The sequence below is a fragment of the Egretta garzetta genome, unplaced genomic scaffold (genome assembly GCF_000687185.1).
Source record: "Egretta garzetta isolate BGI_Z169 unplaced genomic scaffold, ASM68718v1 scaffold69, whole genome shotgun sequence".
In the NCBI taxonomy this organism is placed as follows: Eukaryota; Metazoa; Chordata; class Aves; order Pelecaniformes; family Ardeidae; genus Egretta; species Egretta garzetta.
Genome location: NW_009260790.1, coordinates 2,565,786 through 2,580,290, shown reverse-complemented (window position 1 = coordinate 2,580,290; position 14,505 = coordinate 2,565,786). Strand labels below are relative to the sequence as shown.

The window sequence follows — 14,505 nt, the reverse complement described above, 5'->3', positions numbered from 1 at the left end:
AATGCCTGGCTGTGAGTAACAGGGAGGGGAATCTTGCTACTGCTGATCGGCTCCCGGGAATGTCGCTCTGCCCTGATTGCCAGTGAAGACAGAGAGTGGGGGAAGAGAGGGAGAGGAGGAGGAGAGGAGGAAGGAGGACGGACACAGAGCAGAGAGAGAGGGATGGTCCTTCTTCCCCTGGTGCTGGCTCCGGCCATGATCACCTAGCACGGGTCACAGCCGGAGAAGGTTCCCCCAGCTCCGGAGCCAGCCCTGCCGCCCGGCTCCTCATGGAGGGTGTTTTGGGGGCTCCCAATGCCAGCGTGCTGGGGGAGCGCTCGCTGCTGGTGGGGAGCAGCTGGGTGGCCGCTTTCCTTTGCTTCATCATCCTGCTGACCACGGCGGGGAACTTCCTCCTCATCCTCCTCATCGTCACCCAGCGCTCCCTCCGCAACACCTCCAACTACTTCCTGGTGTCCCTCTTCATGTCCGACCTGATGGTGGGGCTGGTGGTCATGCCCCCGGCCATGCTCAACCAGCTCTATGGCCGCTGGGTGCTGCGGGGAGACTTCTGCTCCCTCTGGTACTCCTTCGACGTCATGTGCTGCAGCGCCTCCATCCTCAACCTCTGCGTCATCAGCTTGGACCGCTACCTGCTCATCATCTCCCCCCTCAAATACAAGCTGCGAATGACCTCCTGCAGAGCCCTCTGGCTCATCCTGGCCACCTGGACCTTGGCTGCTCTGGCCTCCTTCCTGCCCATAAAGATGGGTTGGCACGAGCTGGAATTCGAGGTCCGGTCCCCAAACGTCACCTCCCAGGGGGACGAGGACCAGTGCCGGCTTCTGGTCAGCTTGCCCTACGCTTTGGTGGCCTCCTGCCTGACTTTCTTCCTCCCATCCGCCGCCATCTCCTTCACCTACTGCCGCATCCTCCTGGCAGCCCGCAAGCAAGCGGTGCAGGTGGCTTCCCTCGCCTCCAATGTGGCCACCACCACCACCGACGAGACCACGCCGCAGGTAAGGTGGCCACAGGGACGTTGCTGCTTGGTTTGGGTGCCTGGGGTGTTTCTGCCTTCGGGATGGCCTTGGGGCAAAGGGCTTTGGCAACCAGACTGCAGGGGGGGAGATTCTGGGCAACACCCACCTCCGTGACAGGAGGACAGTGGCTCTGCGGTGTCCTCGGAGGTGCCCCATGTCCTGTCCCAGCAATGGTGGGCTCTTCAGGAGCACAGGAACAACACGAGCAGATGCAGAGAAATAAGTTAAGATACAGGCGACAGTGCTCAGCAGAGCAAAATAAATGCAGCTTTGCCCCCTCCTGGCTAGCGTCATCCCAGGGAGTTTTAATCTTACCTGACTTTCCACTCGTAAATCTTGGCCATGGTGGGCGTGAGATGTATGGGGGAGAAGGAGCTTAAATAACAGCAAATACCAAATTCTGAAGAGCAGCTCATTTTGGAGAGCCGGCTTCTATTTTTGTCACCTGGTGGATCATGGGAACCGCAAGGTACTTCCTTACTCGATTTCGGGTTAAACCAGCACGTGTGGGTTTTATAACCAAAACGTGGCTGCGCTTGTTTGTCTTTCTCCGGGAGAAGGTAATTGCCCCTAAATCTAACAGCTTTAATTCCTCATAATAGGCTTTATTGACCTCATAATCCACGGGGAAAAGACAAACTTAATTGCCTTTAAATACCTTGATTTAGTTTGTTGTTCTCTCTCTTTTAAGAAGGGAGCCAGGAGGCTCTGACCCAGCCAGCTCTCCCACACATGACAAGAGCTATCAGACGTTCCAAAGGAAAATGATAATCAAAGAATAAACGGACAATACCATAAAAATGTTTATTTCCCCCACCCCACCCCTGGATGCCAGGTTTTTGGATTCTACAAACACAACTTGCCGTGACCCAGCAGATTCCTAGGAGCCCCGAATCGTCTCAGGGTGAGCTGAAAAGGAGGAGTCAGCCGGGGAACCCTCGAATTTCATCTCTTTAGATGAATCTTTCAGATTTTTGTTCTTTTGGGGGCAGGAAGCTGAGTGGCAATGGGGCCTCACTTCATTACAGCCGAGGGCTGAGATAACAAATGAATTTCAGATTGCAGGAGTGGATAGAGGACGGCGTTAGTTATGGTGTTTGTAGGCTGGAAGGGCTGGTGTCCTGCTTTTAAAAATATAATTAGTTTGCTGCTCTAATCAGCAGCCAGAGCTGCCTCTTTAGGGCATGCTTTATCCTCACCAAAACATTGAGTTGGACTTTTGTCTAAAAGAAGCATCTTAATGATAAAGCCCCTATTTCACAGTAAAAAAATAAAAATACTCTCAATGTTGTGTTTCCTCTTCCCGATTCACGGTTCAGGGACTGCGGTGTGCGCCATCCTCCGCCCCTTATGAGAAGAGTAGTAACGGCCAGGTTTTCTGCGGGATTTGCAGCACCAAACGCCGCTTTTCTTGGGCAGGAGGCTGGCGCCAGTGCCGGCGGCTCCGTCCCGGGGGGAAGCGCTGGCTCACTGCCCCGTCTCCCGCTGCAGGTTCCCCGTGCCCCAAGCCAGCCCGCGGCTGGCAGCGAGAGCAGGAGGTTCGCCAACAAGCACAGCAAGAAGGCGCTGAAGGCCAGCCTGACGCTGGGCATCCTCCTGGGCATGTTCTTCGTGGCTTGGCTCCCCTTCTTCGTCACCAACGTGACGCAGGTAAGCACTTGGGGGTGGGTATTGTTGGGTTTTCAAAAGCTTTTCACTTTGAATCCAGCTGGGTTCAATCTTAGGCACCTGCAGGTCCTGCTGGGAAGCCTCTGGGACCAAAGATGCAATTTCCCCAGGGAGCAACAGCAAGGACCAACCCTTCAAAAGGGTTTTGGAGGGCTCCTTTGAAAGGAAAATGCTGGGATGCCTGGGAAACGGCTCTGGATCGGGGCTGGGGTGGGAGATGCTGCTAACCCTTGCTGTGTCCCTCCCCCAGGCAGTCTGCGGCTGCGTCCCGGCCGGCTTCTTCGATGTGCTCACCTGGCTGGGGTACTGCAACAGCACCATGAACCCCATCATCTACCCGCTCTTCATGAGGGACTTCAAGAGGGCCATGGGCAAATACCTGCCCTGCTGCCGGCGCTCGGGGGAGCCCCGTCCCAGCGCCATCTCCCTCTCCATGAGGAACTCCAACAGCGGACCCCGCGCTGCCACATCCCTCAAGAACGTCCTCACCTTGCAGGCTGAGACCGACTCGGTCAACTCCGGGGCGCTGGGGAACGAACCCAGCCTGCTGCTGGCCAGCGAGGGCCCCCTGGCTCTCCCAGCCCCCGGTGCCCGCTTGGTCAACATCTTTGAGGTGGAGCCCCCGGATGCGGAGGTGCAGCGCAAGCAGCTCGGCACCCCCGTGGCTTGAGTGAGGGCGTCGGTGGGGCTGCGGCCGGGGGAGATGCTGAGGGAGGGTCACGGACCTCTGTGTGCTGGGAAGGATCCCCCAGCCCAACGCGAACTCTCCAGAGGGCCAATTTGCCACACGACGTCTCCCTGTCCACATGTGGCTGCTCAACGCCCCCTTCAAAAGCACCGTGCGTCTCCCTGGAGAAGACGCCGTCACCGAGCACTTCTGCGGGTCTGGGCAGCACAAAGCCACGTTTTACTGCTGAATTACTCTGCCCTCCTTCTCTCCCTTCCCATCCCTCCTTTGCTCACTGTCACCAATCCCTCACCCTTCTCCGACAGCCGCTTCTCGTGGCCTTTTCATCACCAGTTAGTCTGAACCCCGGACTCCAGACCCTCCTGCAAGCCTATGTCTCCCTGTACTTAAACCAAGGCTTGGTTTTAAGCTTCCTCTCACACAGTTCAGATCACCTCTCTCTCACCCAGAGGACTGGTGAAAACCACATCCCACGACTCACGGCCAAGAGGTTTGGGGCTGCTTCAGTCCACAGAACACCACGGCTTCTCGCAGTTTCATTTCCTCGCCCGACCTGGGCCGTATCTGCCCCGGATTCCTGCGAAAGATGCGAGCTGCAACACAGTGAAGCCATCGTGTTTAGTCACCAACAGCCAGCACTACGGGGGACTGAATTTGATGCAAAATGTTCAACGCTGCTTTTTGGGTATTCAGCGAGGGTGTGGGTGTTTGACTTGTTTGTGGCTCTATGGGTATCCTGACAGTAGTAAGGAACGGAAAAAGCTTCCCTTGAGATTTCATCCTACAGCTTCCTATTTTTGGCATATGACCATTATACTTTGCTCCGACAATCCGTCGATTTTTAGACGATGCAATGTCTCCAAATGAAAAAACCAGCCCCCCCACCATAAGCAGAGAGAACAGCGAGTTAGGTAGCAAGTGGGCACTTAAAAATAAAAATAAAACAGCAAATGCTTTTAGTAAATTCTTCCTCAAGTGCCTTTCAGATGCAGAGATGGGTTGGTAGTCAGTTGCTCTGCCCTCCCTGGACTCGTACCCTATTTCCGAGCTCACACTAATGAGTTTGATTGTGCTCCTGAAGCTCACGATTATACAAACGAACACAAAGCGTCCCTGGGGTGCAGGATGCTGGAGGAAGCAGCCACACGCCAAGCAAATCTCATTCGTTTTCATTCCACGTTGCCCACGTATGTTCCAGAACTGAACAACAAGTGGGTTTATGACTAACGTGACATTTATTTCCTACAAATCCTCTTGCAACCTACGGCCGGCCCAGCGGCCCGTGACAAATGACCGTGACAGACGGGGGACTGAGCACAGGTTCAAACATCAAAGCGTTTAACGCATTTTTGCCAGGTATCCAGGGACAGGTAACTTGGGTTTGATATCGAGCATGAAGATAAATACGGATATCCTTCCACGCCTGGATTTGTTATAAAACCACACTTTGACTACAACTCCAGTTAAAAAGAAGTAGAAAAATACACGATGAACTCTGAAAGTCCTTTAGGGAGCCAAGTCAGCAGGCATGGACAAGAGGGACCGCTTCTCCGAGCCAAATGCTCAAAAGCAATAACGCGTTACTCTCTCATCGAGCCAATTCTTCATAACAAGGCATTTGCTTGTGGACAAATCCTCTCATGCGGTAGAGAAATTGCATCCCTTTCCTGCAGCCAGCGGCACCAACACCCACCAGTGGAACTGTGGGATCCTGTAGCCTGTCCTGGAGATGTCTCCCACCACTCCAGAACCAGGGCTGAGCAGGTCTGAGCCCCCGCTTGGTGGCAGGAATTGGGAGGGCAAAAGCCAGGCACCGTACCCAAAGCTGCTTGCACACTGCCAGGTCACGGTGCTGCCCCCAGAAGCAGCCATGTTTGCAACTTCGGGAGAAATAACCTGCAGGTCAGGTTAGCAGAAAGAGGTGGTTATTAAACCGGCTGCTGGAACGGGGCGAGAGGAGGAGGACTCCATGCAAACCGAGATCAGGAGTTGCTGTCGCGACGTTTCCCCTCTTGTGGGTCAACAAGAGCTTCCTGACCTGGATGTGGGATTTATACCAACCAGCACTTGTTTTAAAGCGGAGTAACACAGAGGTGTTCTCAGGAGGGGGTTGATCCTCCCACCACGTTCCTGCTAGATTGCGTTTTCTTGGGCTCAGTGGCAAAATAGGCCAGAAAAGGACCTTTTATGGAAGATGTGGATCAGTCCCATATGGTTTTGGGAGACTCTGCATGGCAGGGGATGTACAGCAGTGTCCCTCCCTCCGGTTTGAGACTGAGGGAGAAGAGAGTGGATGCCAATTCGCTTTTACGGAAGGAGGTAGAAATCAAAACAGATTTGTGTTTATCCTATGCCAAGTATTGGTTTTATCCTAAGCCAATTAAAAACCCATCTGGAGGGGGCTTTTAAGGCTGGAGATGTGTGTGGGACACAAAACGAAAGTCTCTGTGGGTTGCTGGCTTGCAAAGCCTGGGAGGAAGTTTCACAAAGTAATAAATCATAAAAAGCCCACTCTGTTTCTTCTGCTGTCTTTCACCTAGGGACTCAAAGCATGTTTCTAATAGCAATGAGGCCTCGAACACTCATCGCCCTCAGCTTGCAGATAGGGAAACAGTCTTGTCGGTTGGAAAGTGCCCAAGCCCTGGCAGCAAACCGGCGGCAGACGGGGGAAAGAAGCCAGGTACCCTGAGCCTCCTGCCTCCCCAGTTAAAAGAGCCGAAGCTTGGACGCCGAGAGGTAGATAGCCGGGCAGCCAGAGCCTGCAACACGCCTGCTGACATGAAAACCAAAGCCTAAATCAACCACTGGTGGAAAAAGGTTTTTAATTCCCTAGTGACGAGCCCCGCTCCATGATAGGCTTAAAAATACCCCCAGAGGCACCTGCTTTCCCGGGAGTTATACAGCAGAGACAGCGTCCCGAATGGAGACAGCTGCTTCCCTCAAGAATAAACCCAGTTTGTGTGAGGAGGGAAGTGCCACTGCTTCCTGAGGAGCAACGCTGATTCAGGCAGGACTCAGCCCTTTCTCGTCCATGGGAGATGCTGTGGGCAGCTGCTCTGAAAGCTTTGATCCAGGGACACACCGGTGCCACGCTCCAGGCTCTCAGAAGGGTCGGAAAACTGCAGCTACACCTCTGCCGGCTCTACCGATGCTCCTCTGGGCATCCCAGTGCAAGGGATGGTGCTTCGAAAGCGGTTTTGGTGCTGGCGCAGCATCTCTGCCCAACATGAAGAGCTCTAACTTGCTCCTTTGCCCACTGCCTGTTCCTCGCTGTCCCCGCTGTTCGAAAGGTCTGGGCAGGGGAGCGAGGTTTCTCTCAAGAGACAGTGGGGGGAATCGCAGCGGTGAGCATGGCCGGCTGGGAGAGCCTCACTGTCAGCCGCGTTCTCCTCTCGCACCGTGTTTTCCTCTTCCTGAGTCTCACTGCCTGCTGCCTGCTGTGATTTCTTGGCTAGAGGGGAGAAAAGACTGCCACTGCCCTTCTCTTCCAGCTGACATTCCTTGGTTTTAATGCCCACAGCTTTTAGGATTGTGTCCATTTGCTTCATGTAGTCCAGGTGGCCGTTTACCTGCAAGCAACAACAAGAAGAGTCCTGTTAGTGGGGAAGCCAGCGGGGAATCCAGCTCAGGCAAGGCCTTCATCTCAAAAGCCATGGCTGCCGTGAGACTTGGTTTTAGCTCTGAAAGGCTGAAAGAATGAGGTTTGAAAAAGGCAGTGAATAACCCCAGCTGGCTGCACCCTTTGTGGCACACGCTGCTGCCGGATTACTTTTCCTCTTAAGATGTGTATGCTTGGACATTGCCGAGTCACAACCCCCCAGATTCTGGGTGCCACAGGGTTAAGAGAGGAGGTGATCTGTCGTGGTGAGAGACGCCCAGGTAGGACACAAGCTGCCTCAGTTCAACTCCCTGTTCTCTGCTAATTCACACGTCCTCCCCGTGCCTTAGCTCCTTTGTAAAAGCAAAGATTATCTTATTTACATTAGGATACAGTAGTTAACTCTCACGACAGCTACCAGGTGTGTTAAGGTTCTTGGCTGGAAGGCACCACTGATCTGCCCCACACCATATCAAACCGGGAGCCTGGGAGTTATGGGCTCCTAAACCGAATTAAAGTCAACAATATGCGCAAAACACCACACATTTCTATTGTAAGGTGATTTCCATGGTAAGATAAACCCTTCTGAGGTGGGTGTTGGAATGCACTCTTTTGGTCAGGGCACAGTGGGGAGAGAAAGCCTCCTCTGAAGGTTTTCATTGTCATATGGCAAAGGCTCCCTGGCTGGAAGGGCAGAAACTGCCGCCTCTGGTTCAGGTGTCCTGTGCAAGTTGAGCCTTTCAAGTTAACGCCAGCAGAGACTCTACCGGAGAGCAGCCCTCAGATCCCCTTTGCTGTTGTACTCACAGCCACAATGGGAGGAAGCGCGTGTGAGCACGAGGAGGATTTATAGTGGGTTTTTCTGTGGAGAGGAAAGTGCGGTCAGGCGGAGGCGAGGCTATTCTGATGGCACGCTCACCAGCTGGCCTGTAGATTTCAGCAAAGATTAAGGGGTTTGATTTGCACCCTGAGATATTTTAGCATCTTGGGTAAATTCTATTCCTAACAGTTTAAATCCTTCCTGACCCAGCTCAAAAGCTGTCTCAGGCAACACCTCCTCTTGTTTTCCCAAATCTTGCTAGTAATTAGGGAATTTCCACCGCAGGGAATACCAGACACCACAGTCCCAGGTTTCCTGCTTCCCAGACGCATGTCCGAGTGCCCGGGCAGGGGCTCTCTGCTTGTACAAGACTGTAAGAGCAATTTGCAGAGCTCTGCAAAGAAACCCAGCTCTGCAAAGAAACGCAGACCTGGCTCGGCTCACCTCCCTGCTAGCTCAGTCCGAGAGGCTGGCTGCGACCCAGGCAGTCCTTCCTCGCTGTGCCAGCAGCCAGGGTTACTGGCGCACCTCTCCCCAAACCTAAAGGAAGCTTCCTTTCCCACATGGGCAAAATTCAAACCTCCAAGCTGTTTGCGTGAAGCAGCTTTTGAGTGGTAACATTTGGATGCACTTGGGACTCGGAGCAAAATGAAGGATTTAATCAGCACATTAGTAATGCAATATGCGACTTTAATCAGTCCAGATGGCTCAACAGGCTCTTGATGTTTTGAACAGATTAGTTAATTAAAATAACCATTGAAAGACTAATAGACTGGCTGTTAAGATGTGTACATTGTTCTCCAAAAAAGTACGAACCTTTTACTACTCAGCAGGGGGGCTTGGTGCTAAAGAAAGAAAAGAGCACAGCATTGGACAAGGTGGAGAGAGAGAAGGCAATGGACCTACTGGGAGGGGTTGCTGAAGTCTCTTGGTTTGCTGTACTCTGAAACCTCTACATCACAACCTACCTGCCCTGGTCAGCGCTCCAGGATTTCTCAGCCTGTTACGTTACCTAGTCGTTAGTCAGAGAGAACAAATCTCTGCCGCCCTAAGGACCGGATTTTCATAACTCAATATCCATCAGCTTCCACTAAAACAACGGGGAATTCCTCTTCCTTGAGCACCACGACCACTGAGAGACGCTGGGTATGAGCAATTCTGAAGGGCTGAGCCTCTCCTTGTGCAGCTAAAAGAGAAGCTGAGAGTCCGTCCCTTGCTGCGGGTCTAAATCTCTTCAGAGGAAACTCACTTCTGTTTCCAGGATGGCCCAGGAGAGGATTCCATAAAGCCAGACCAGTGCAAGTCCTGAGAAGCGCAAGAGGCAGGACTCTTCCTCTGCTATACCGTGACATTAAGTACTGAGCTGGCAGCAAAAGAAGGGCGAACAAATTGCCCTGCTGCTTGAAAGCTGTGAAGCCATCCTGGTGGGAAAATTCAGCAACTCCAGCTCTCAAAAGCCCCTTTCATCTGCAATCTGAAAACCTAATTCCTCCACTGAGTAGGCTCTACTGGAGAAGGGACGGTAACATCTAAAACATTGTAAGGGACAATAAAAACTTGAAAGGGAAATCAAGAATTGTTTGAATATTTGTCGGAACAAAGTGCAGGAGGAATTTCAGAATACGTGGAATAGAAAAGTGCCTTGTAACCAAAGCAAATAATATTTATGGTTGTTATAAGGAAATGAAAGCAGTAGGGTAGGTTTATTCGTGTGCTTAGGTGACTTCTCCCCCGTTGTATCTGATTTTATGGTTGCTTTGATTCATTGGAAAACACAAGCCAGCTGCCTACATCGCTAGTTCTGCTGCAGGACTACAGCACCACACAGGAAGATCTCCGAAGGACTACAGATTGTTCAGGTGGATGGATCAGTCAGCTGAAAGGAGCCGTCAGTTCAGTAAGCTTGGAAAGGTTTTCAAGTTCAAATCCACCCAGAAGTGTCAAAAATGTCATTGAGCATAATCAGCTGCATCTATTAAATTCAAATGGAAGTCTTTTTATTTGGTACAATGAGAGCCTCTGGTTACGGTGTCATAAAAACACAGAACACAGTTCAATTTACGGGAGCTTTGAAAACAAATAACGCCACCCCTGGGCCTGCAGCGAACCCACTGGTGGTCGCTGTACCAAGGCGAGCTGTGAGCTCTGTGGCACAGATGCTGCTCTCAGTATTAACGGTGGCAGCTCTAGGCAGAGAGGGACAGGGGACAGAGATCAGCGTGCCTGAGAAGAGACGATAATGGAAGCAATTTGCAGTTACCACGCAGCTCTCTCCATTAGCAGTAAGCCGGTGCAATCTCCACAGCTCCACTCAATTGCCTTTGTAGTTGTTTTTCCCCAGCATTGTGAAAGAACAGATAAAGCACCAACACAGGATCCATCCAGCTCTTTGGGACAGAGGAAGAATCCCAACTTCTCTCAGGTTTTGAGCTATAGGAACGCAAGGTGTACCCCGAAGCCCAGAGGGGATGCCTGGGGAGCCTGCCAAGTGGTGGACAGAGAAAGGACCTGGGAGAAAGGAGGTACTACATACGATCCTGGCTCTGCCATGGACTCACATGAGCACAGGCAAGACTCCTACTCCATCACAACACGGGGTATGACAATGACATTGCTCTGCTCAATATGGCAGAGGAAGCCTTTGCTCACTCCAGAGCCAACCGTTTTAAGATCCTGTCCAGTTTCCTTCAAAAAGACCTCCCGCACCGATCCCAAGCGGCCAACACAAAGAGCACACGCCTGCTCCGAAGCCTGGCACGGCTCGCAGAGCTGTTTGCAGGGCCGTGTAATCTGCGAGAGCTCACGCAAAAGTCCCTCGGCCTTTCTGCTACCTGCAGGGAGAGATAAAGGACAGAGCAGCTGGGCTGTGTCTTCCTCCTCGTCCTGTGGATTCACAGAGAATTACTGAGGAGCAAGAATGACTGCAGTGTGAGCAGAGGATGCGCAGGTTCACAGGAGTGCAGGTCATCAATACGGCTGAGAATTTCACCTCTTTCATTTGTTTTGAGCCTGTCATGTCCAAAGAGCAACTTTATCCTGCAGGTAAAAGATACCCTCAACTTAAAATATCTCTCCAGACCTTTTTTTTTATTCCCTTTTGACAAATGCTATTGGTTTTATTAGAAATCGGTGTTTTGTGGGGGGTGAATGAGTTAACAGAGTGAGCTGCAGTTTCTAAAGCTCAGATAATAATCACACCTCACTTTTCAGCAGCCCTTTCTTCCCCGCTGGTGTGTCAGACACTTTGTGTGCACACATAATGAAATGCAAACCGCCTCCGGGTGGCATATCTCAATAGAGCCAGCTCAGCAACTTTTGTTATTGCCAGTTCAGCTCTTAGGTTCTTTTCCCATTTCCATAAGCGGCAGTGAATTTATCGTTCAGGAAGAGAACCGGAGTGCAACCCTGCACTCTGAAATGAACTGCCAGCTGGTTTTGGGGTAGCATTGGGAAAGAAGGGAAGAAACTCAAATGCTGCTCTTGCTTTCCAAAAAATCCTCAGTCCTGGATCCTGCCCCCAAACCCGTGCAGCCCTCCTCTGCCAGATGGTGGCAAAGACTGATTGATTAGAGGACTCCCAAGCTATGCCAGGTTATCACTCAAAACGCAGTCATCTCTGCCAAGCTGGCAGGCTCCTCCGGTCAGAGTTATTCCCACATCTCAGCGTAAGCCTTAATTCAGAGCGCTGGGTACGTCTTGCATGACAGAGGGCATTCAGCCTGGCAGAAAATGTCCTATCTGCTTTCCACAGTTTTCTGAAAGTTTACGGCAAAGACCTAGTGCTGCTCAGGCAGGGAAATACGGCTGGAGCTGGCAAAGGCCACGGCAGAGAAGATGCCCACAGTGAGAACCAGAAGAACATTAAATGAACCTTGAAAGAGGCTGTGGGTGAATGAAGTTAAAATAGAAATAAAATCCTTCTGTTTGGGTTCTTAGGGAATGATGTTTTCCAAAAGCGAGGACAGTGAACACGTCGGCTAATTCAGGAGCTGGAATTTAAATAGATTTATTGAAAAATGTGAATTTGGCATCTGAGGCAAGTCCTCCCTTGCACTATAGGTATATCCTGAGCATGAGCAGTCCTGGCTTCCAGCAGAGGAGAAGCCAATAAAAATATATTTGAGGAAAACTTTATAGAGCTGAATTTATTTGGAAAATACTGTCAATGTCATTTGCATTATTCCTCTTTAATGTTTCTATTTCTGCTCTGAAAAACTGATGGAATAAAGATTGGAGCATGGTTCAGCTGAAGCTAATAGGCTTTGCTTCTAAATCATCCCTTCGCACAATTACAATGCTTGTAAATAGAATAAGTCACTCAATTCTTATTTTGATTCTCATTTAAAAACTAATTTGACCAGTAAAAGTTCTCCTTTAATTATAGCGACATTTCTTGACCAAGACTGTAATTTTTACATGCAATCATCTTTCAGCCGCAACTTATCGATCAAGTAATTCTCACCTCTGGGACGATAACTGAGGGACGTTGCCCGCAGACAGCACTCGGGCCAGTTTCACATGAATGCAGTAAGTTTTTCCAAGGCCTTTTTCCATCAAACTTTGATACAATCCATGGGAACATGTCAATGTTGAAAATTCTGAGTGAACACTGGGGGTTTTTTGCTGGAGTCGTCCACTGCTGAAAAACTCTGCCAGCTTTACTCTCAATTTCCCTCCACCAATTCCAAGAGGACTGTATGATGGAGAGGAGTGAAATACAGAATGTAACAAGAAAACCGAGGAAGCAAATGGAGGAACTAAGTTTTAGAAGTCTGGAGCCCTGAGGGAGCAAGATGGAGAGCAGCTGTACATCAGCCATGACGGGCAGGACAAAGTTAGGAAGAGGGAGCTTCATAAATTCTGAATTAATAAGAGCCCTTGAAAGAGTTTCAAGGGAAAGGTGCCTTCACACGTGTCCTTCTCCCGACAGGTAATGAAGCCAGCCAGCTGAAGGCAACAAGTTGCTTCCATGAATTTTTCAACTGTTTGCGGAGCTGCTGTTGACTATTTTTTTGCTGGTGCTCTCACTGACGACTGCCAGAAGTGGAATCGGTTCTTTTCCTTAGCTATTAGGTTGGTGTCTGAACACGCAAAAGTCTCTCTAGCTACATCAAGATTGCAAAACATGCCACTCACTTTTAAGGTGGCTATAATCAAATGCTTATTTTTTGGTGCTAATCCAAGTGGAAATTATTTAAATTAGATGGTATAAAGAATGTTTTAAAAGGCCCAGCATAAACTATGCACATAATTATCGCTGGGGGATAATTTGAACATAATCTCTTGGGCCTCAGAGGAGAAGAGATCCCCAAAAATAAAGGCTGGATTGATATATCGAACGGGACTGTTCCTAAAAATAGCTTGGGGGACCCAGATATCTGACATTATAAATGACAGCTGTCTGCTAGTGATGCAAAACGTCTGCTATATTGATCAAGCCAGGATTATGGAGAATTTTTCAAGGGCCCAGATGACCCTTGTCCAGACGACACTGAGATGAGATTCAGCCTCCATAATCAGGATGATATAATAGGACCTGCCTGCAGGAGAGGACAACTCCTCTGTGATGCTGAAAGGGACCAATCACCCTTCCTCTCCCCATCCTGCCCTGGGAAATCACAAGATTCGGCAGATGAAACGACACCATCTCTGTGGCTTTCAAACCAGCTTCTCAGCTCAACTCCACATAACAAGATCACTTTTGGTTAACTGAGGGAATTTTTGCCGTGGTTGGGAACAATGAGCTGTTCTCAGTTTATTCATCCCTTAATCTCCATTATCAGTTGATGGTAATAATGCATCTGGGCAAGAAGTCTCGGGCATTTGGGAAATTTCAACAGCTATGGAGCAGTGCAGCACCTCTCCTTAGCAATAAGACCTCCTAGAAATCCATTGCACCAGGCAAGTTTAAGACGTTACCTCACCCCAGTGTCACTGGGGCAGCAGGCAGTGATAAGCTTCACGGTATTTCAGCTACGGTCAGCTAATAGCAATAATGCAAGCTGTTGTAATTGCAAGATCTCAAACACGTCAGCTGAAACCGTGCTCCAAGAGAAAACCTTGCGTACAGAATGTGCCAGCTAAGTTGGTCTCCCCTTTGCTTAATACTTTTAATTGGATGTTGCAGCTGAATTTTCTTTCCATGTTGGCTGAAGGGGTTAGAAATGAAGTTCAAAAGTGAACACAAAAATTATACAGAATTAGTGTTCATGTTCCACCATAAGACAGGAACTAGAAAGCTAAATTCTCTGTCCTTAATTCACCTCAGCGTGCTTTGTGCAGCCACTCTTGCAGAATCAAACATTATTAACACTACTTAGGGAAAACTCCTCCTGCTTATGCTGGCAGTTTTGCTCGAGTAGGGTCTCTGTGATTGGGATAGCTGCTTGCAAAGTCAACAGCTACAAACCTGTTCCCTGCAAACCTTCCAAGAATGGAGTCTGCAATGCCTGGCTTTGCAAGAACAGTCCTATTTTTGAAGGCAAGGAGCTCTACTGTGTAAAGCGCAAGAAAAAAATCTGTAAAAGGTGATAAGTGATGCAAATAGTTACACTCCATGGGAGAAAGACGTAATGGTATAAAACCTTTGCTGGTTACTCAAATGGAATAGCAGATTTCGTGTGCTGAATTGTATTAGATGTAAACGTCTAAAATGGGGGTGTTCAGCCTGGAGCAGAGGAGGCTGAGGGGAGCCCTCATCGCTCCCTACAAC

At 50.0% G+C, this 14,505-nt stretch overlaps 2 protein-coding genes across 2 annotated transcripts in view; one reads left to right on the top strand and one right to left on the bottom strand.

Moving 5' to 3' along the window:
• The first annotated feature begins 269 nt into the window (after positions 1–269).
• Positions 270–3,357, top strand: HTR6 (5-hydroxytryptamine receptor 6). Its single transcript, XM_009646477.1, has 3 exons — positions 270–998; positions 2,511–2,669; positions 2,938–3,357. The coding sequence occupies exons 1-3, from the start codon at positions 270–272 to the stop codon at positions 3,355–3,357; spliced, it is 1,308 nt and encodes a 435-aa protein (XP_009644772.1).
• Positions 3,358–6,611: 3,254 nt separating this feature from the next.
• Positions 6,612–14,505, bottom strand: part of TMCO4 (transmembrane and coiled-coil domains 4) — a 37,254-nt gene continuing 29,360 nt past the window's right edge. The window contains exon 13 of the mRNA XM_009646476.2: positions 6,612–6,944. Coding sequence (XP_009644771.1) covers positions 6,612–6,944 — 333 coding nt within the window. The remainder of the gene's footprint in view (positions 6,945–14,505) is intronic.

What these genes read in the sequence shown, in the direction of transcription:
- HTR6 (XM_009646477.1), top strand. Translation starts at nt 270, where the DNA reads ATGGAGGGTGTTTTGGGGGCTCCCAATGCCAGCGTGCTGGGGGAGCGC. An exon ending in CCGACGAGACCACGCCGCAG is followed by an intron (nt 999 to 2,510) that starts GTAAGGTGGCCA and finishes CTCCCGCTGCAG; the next exon opens with GTTCCCCGTGCCCCAAGCCA. An exon ending in TCGTCACCAACGTGACGCAG is followed by an intron (nt 2,670 to 2,937) that starts GTAAGCACTTGG and finishes TCCCTCCCCCAG; the next exon opens with GCAGTCTGCGGCTGCGTCCC.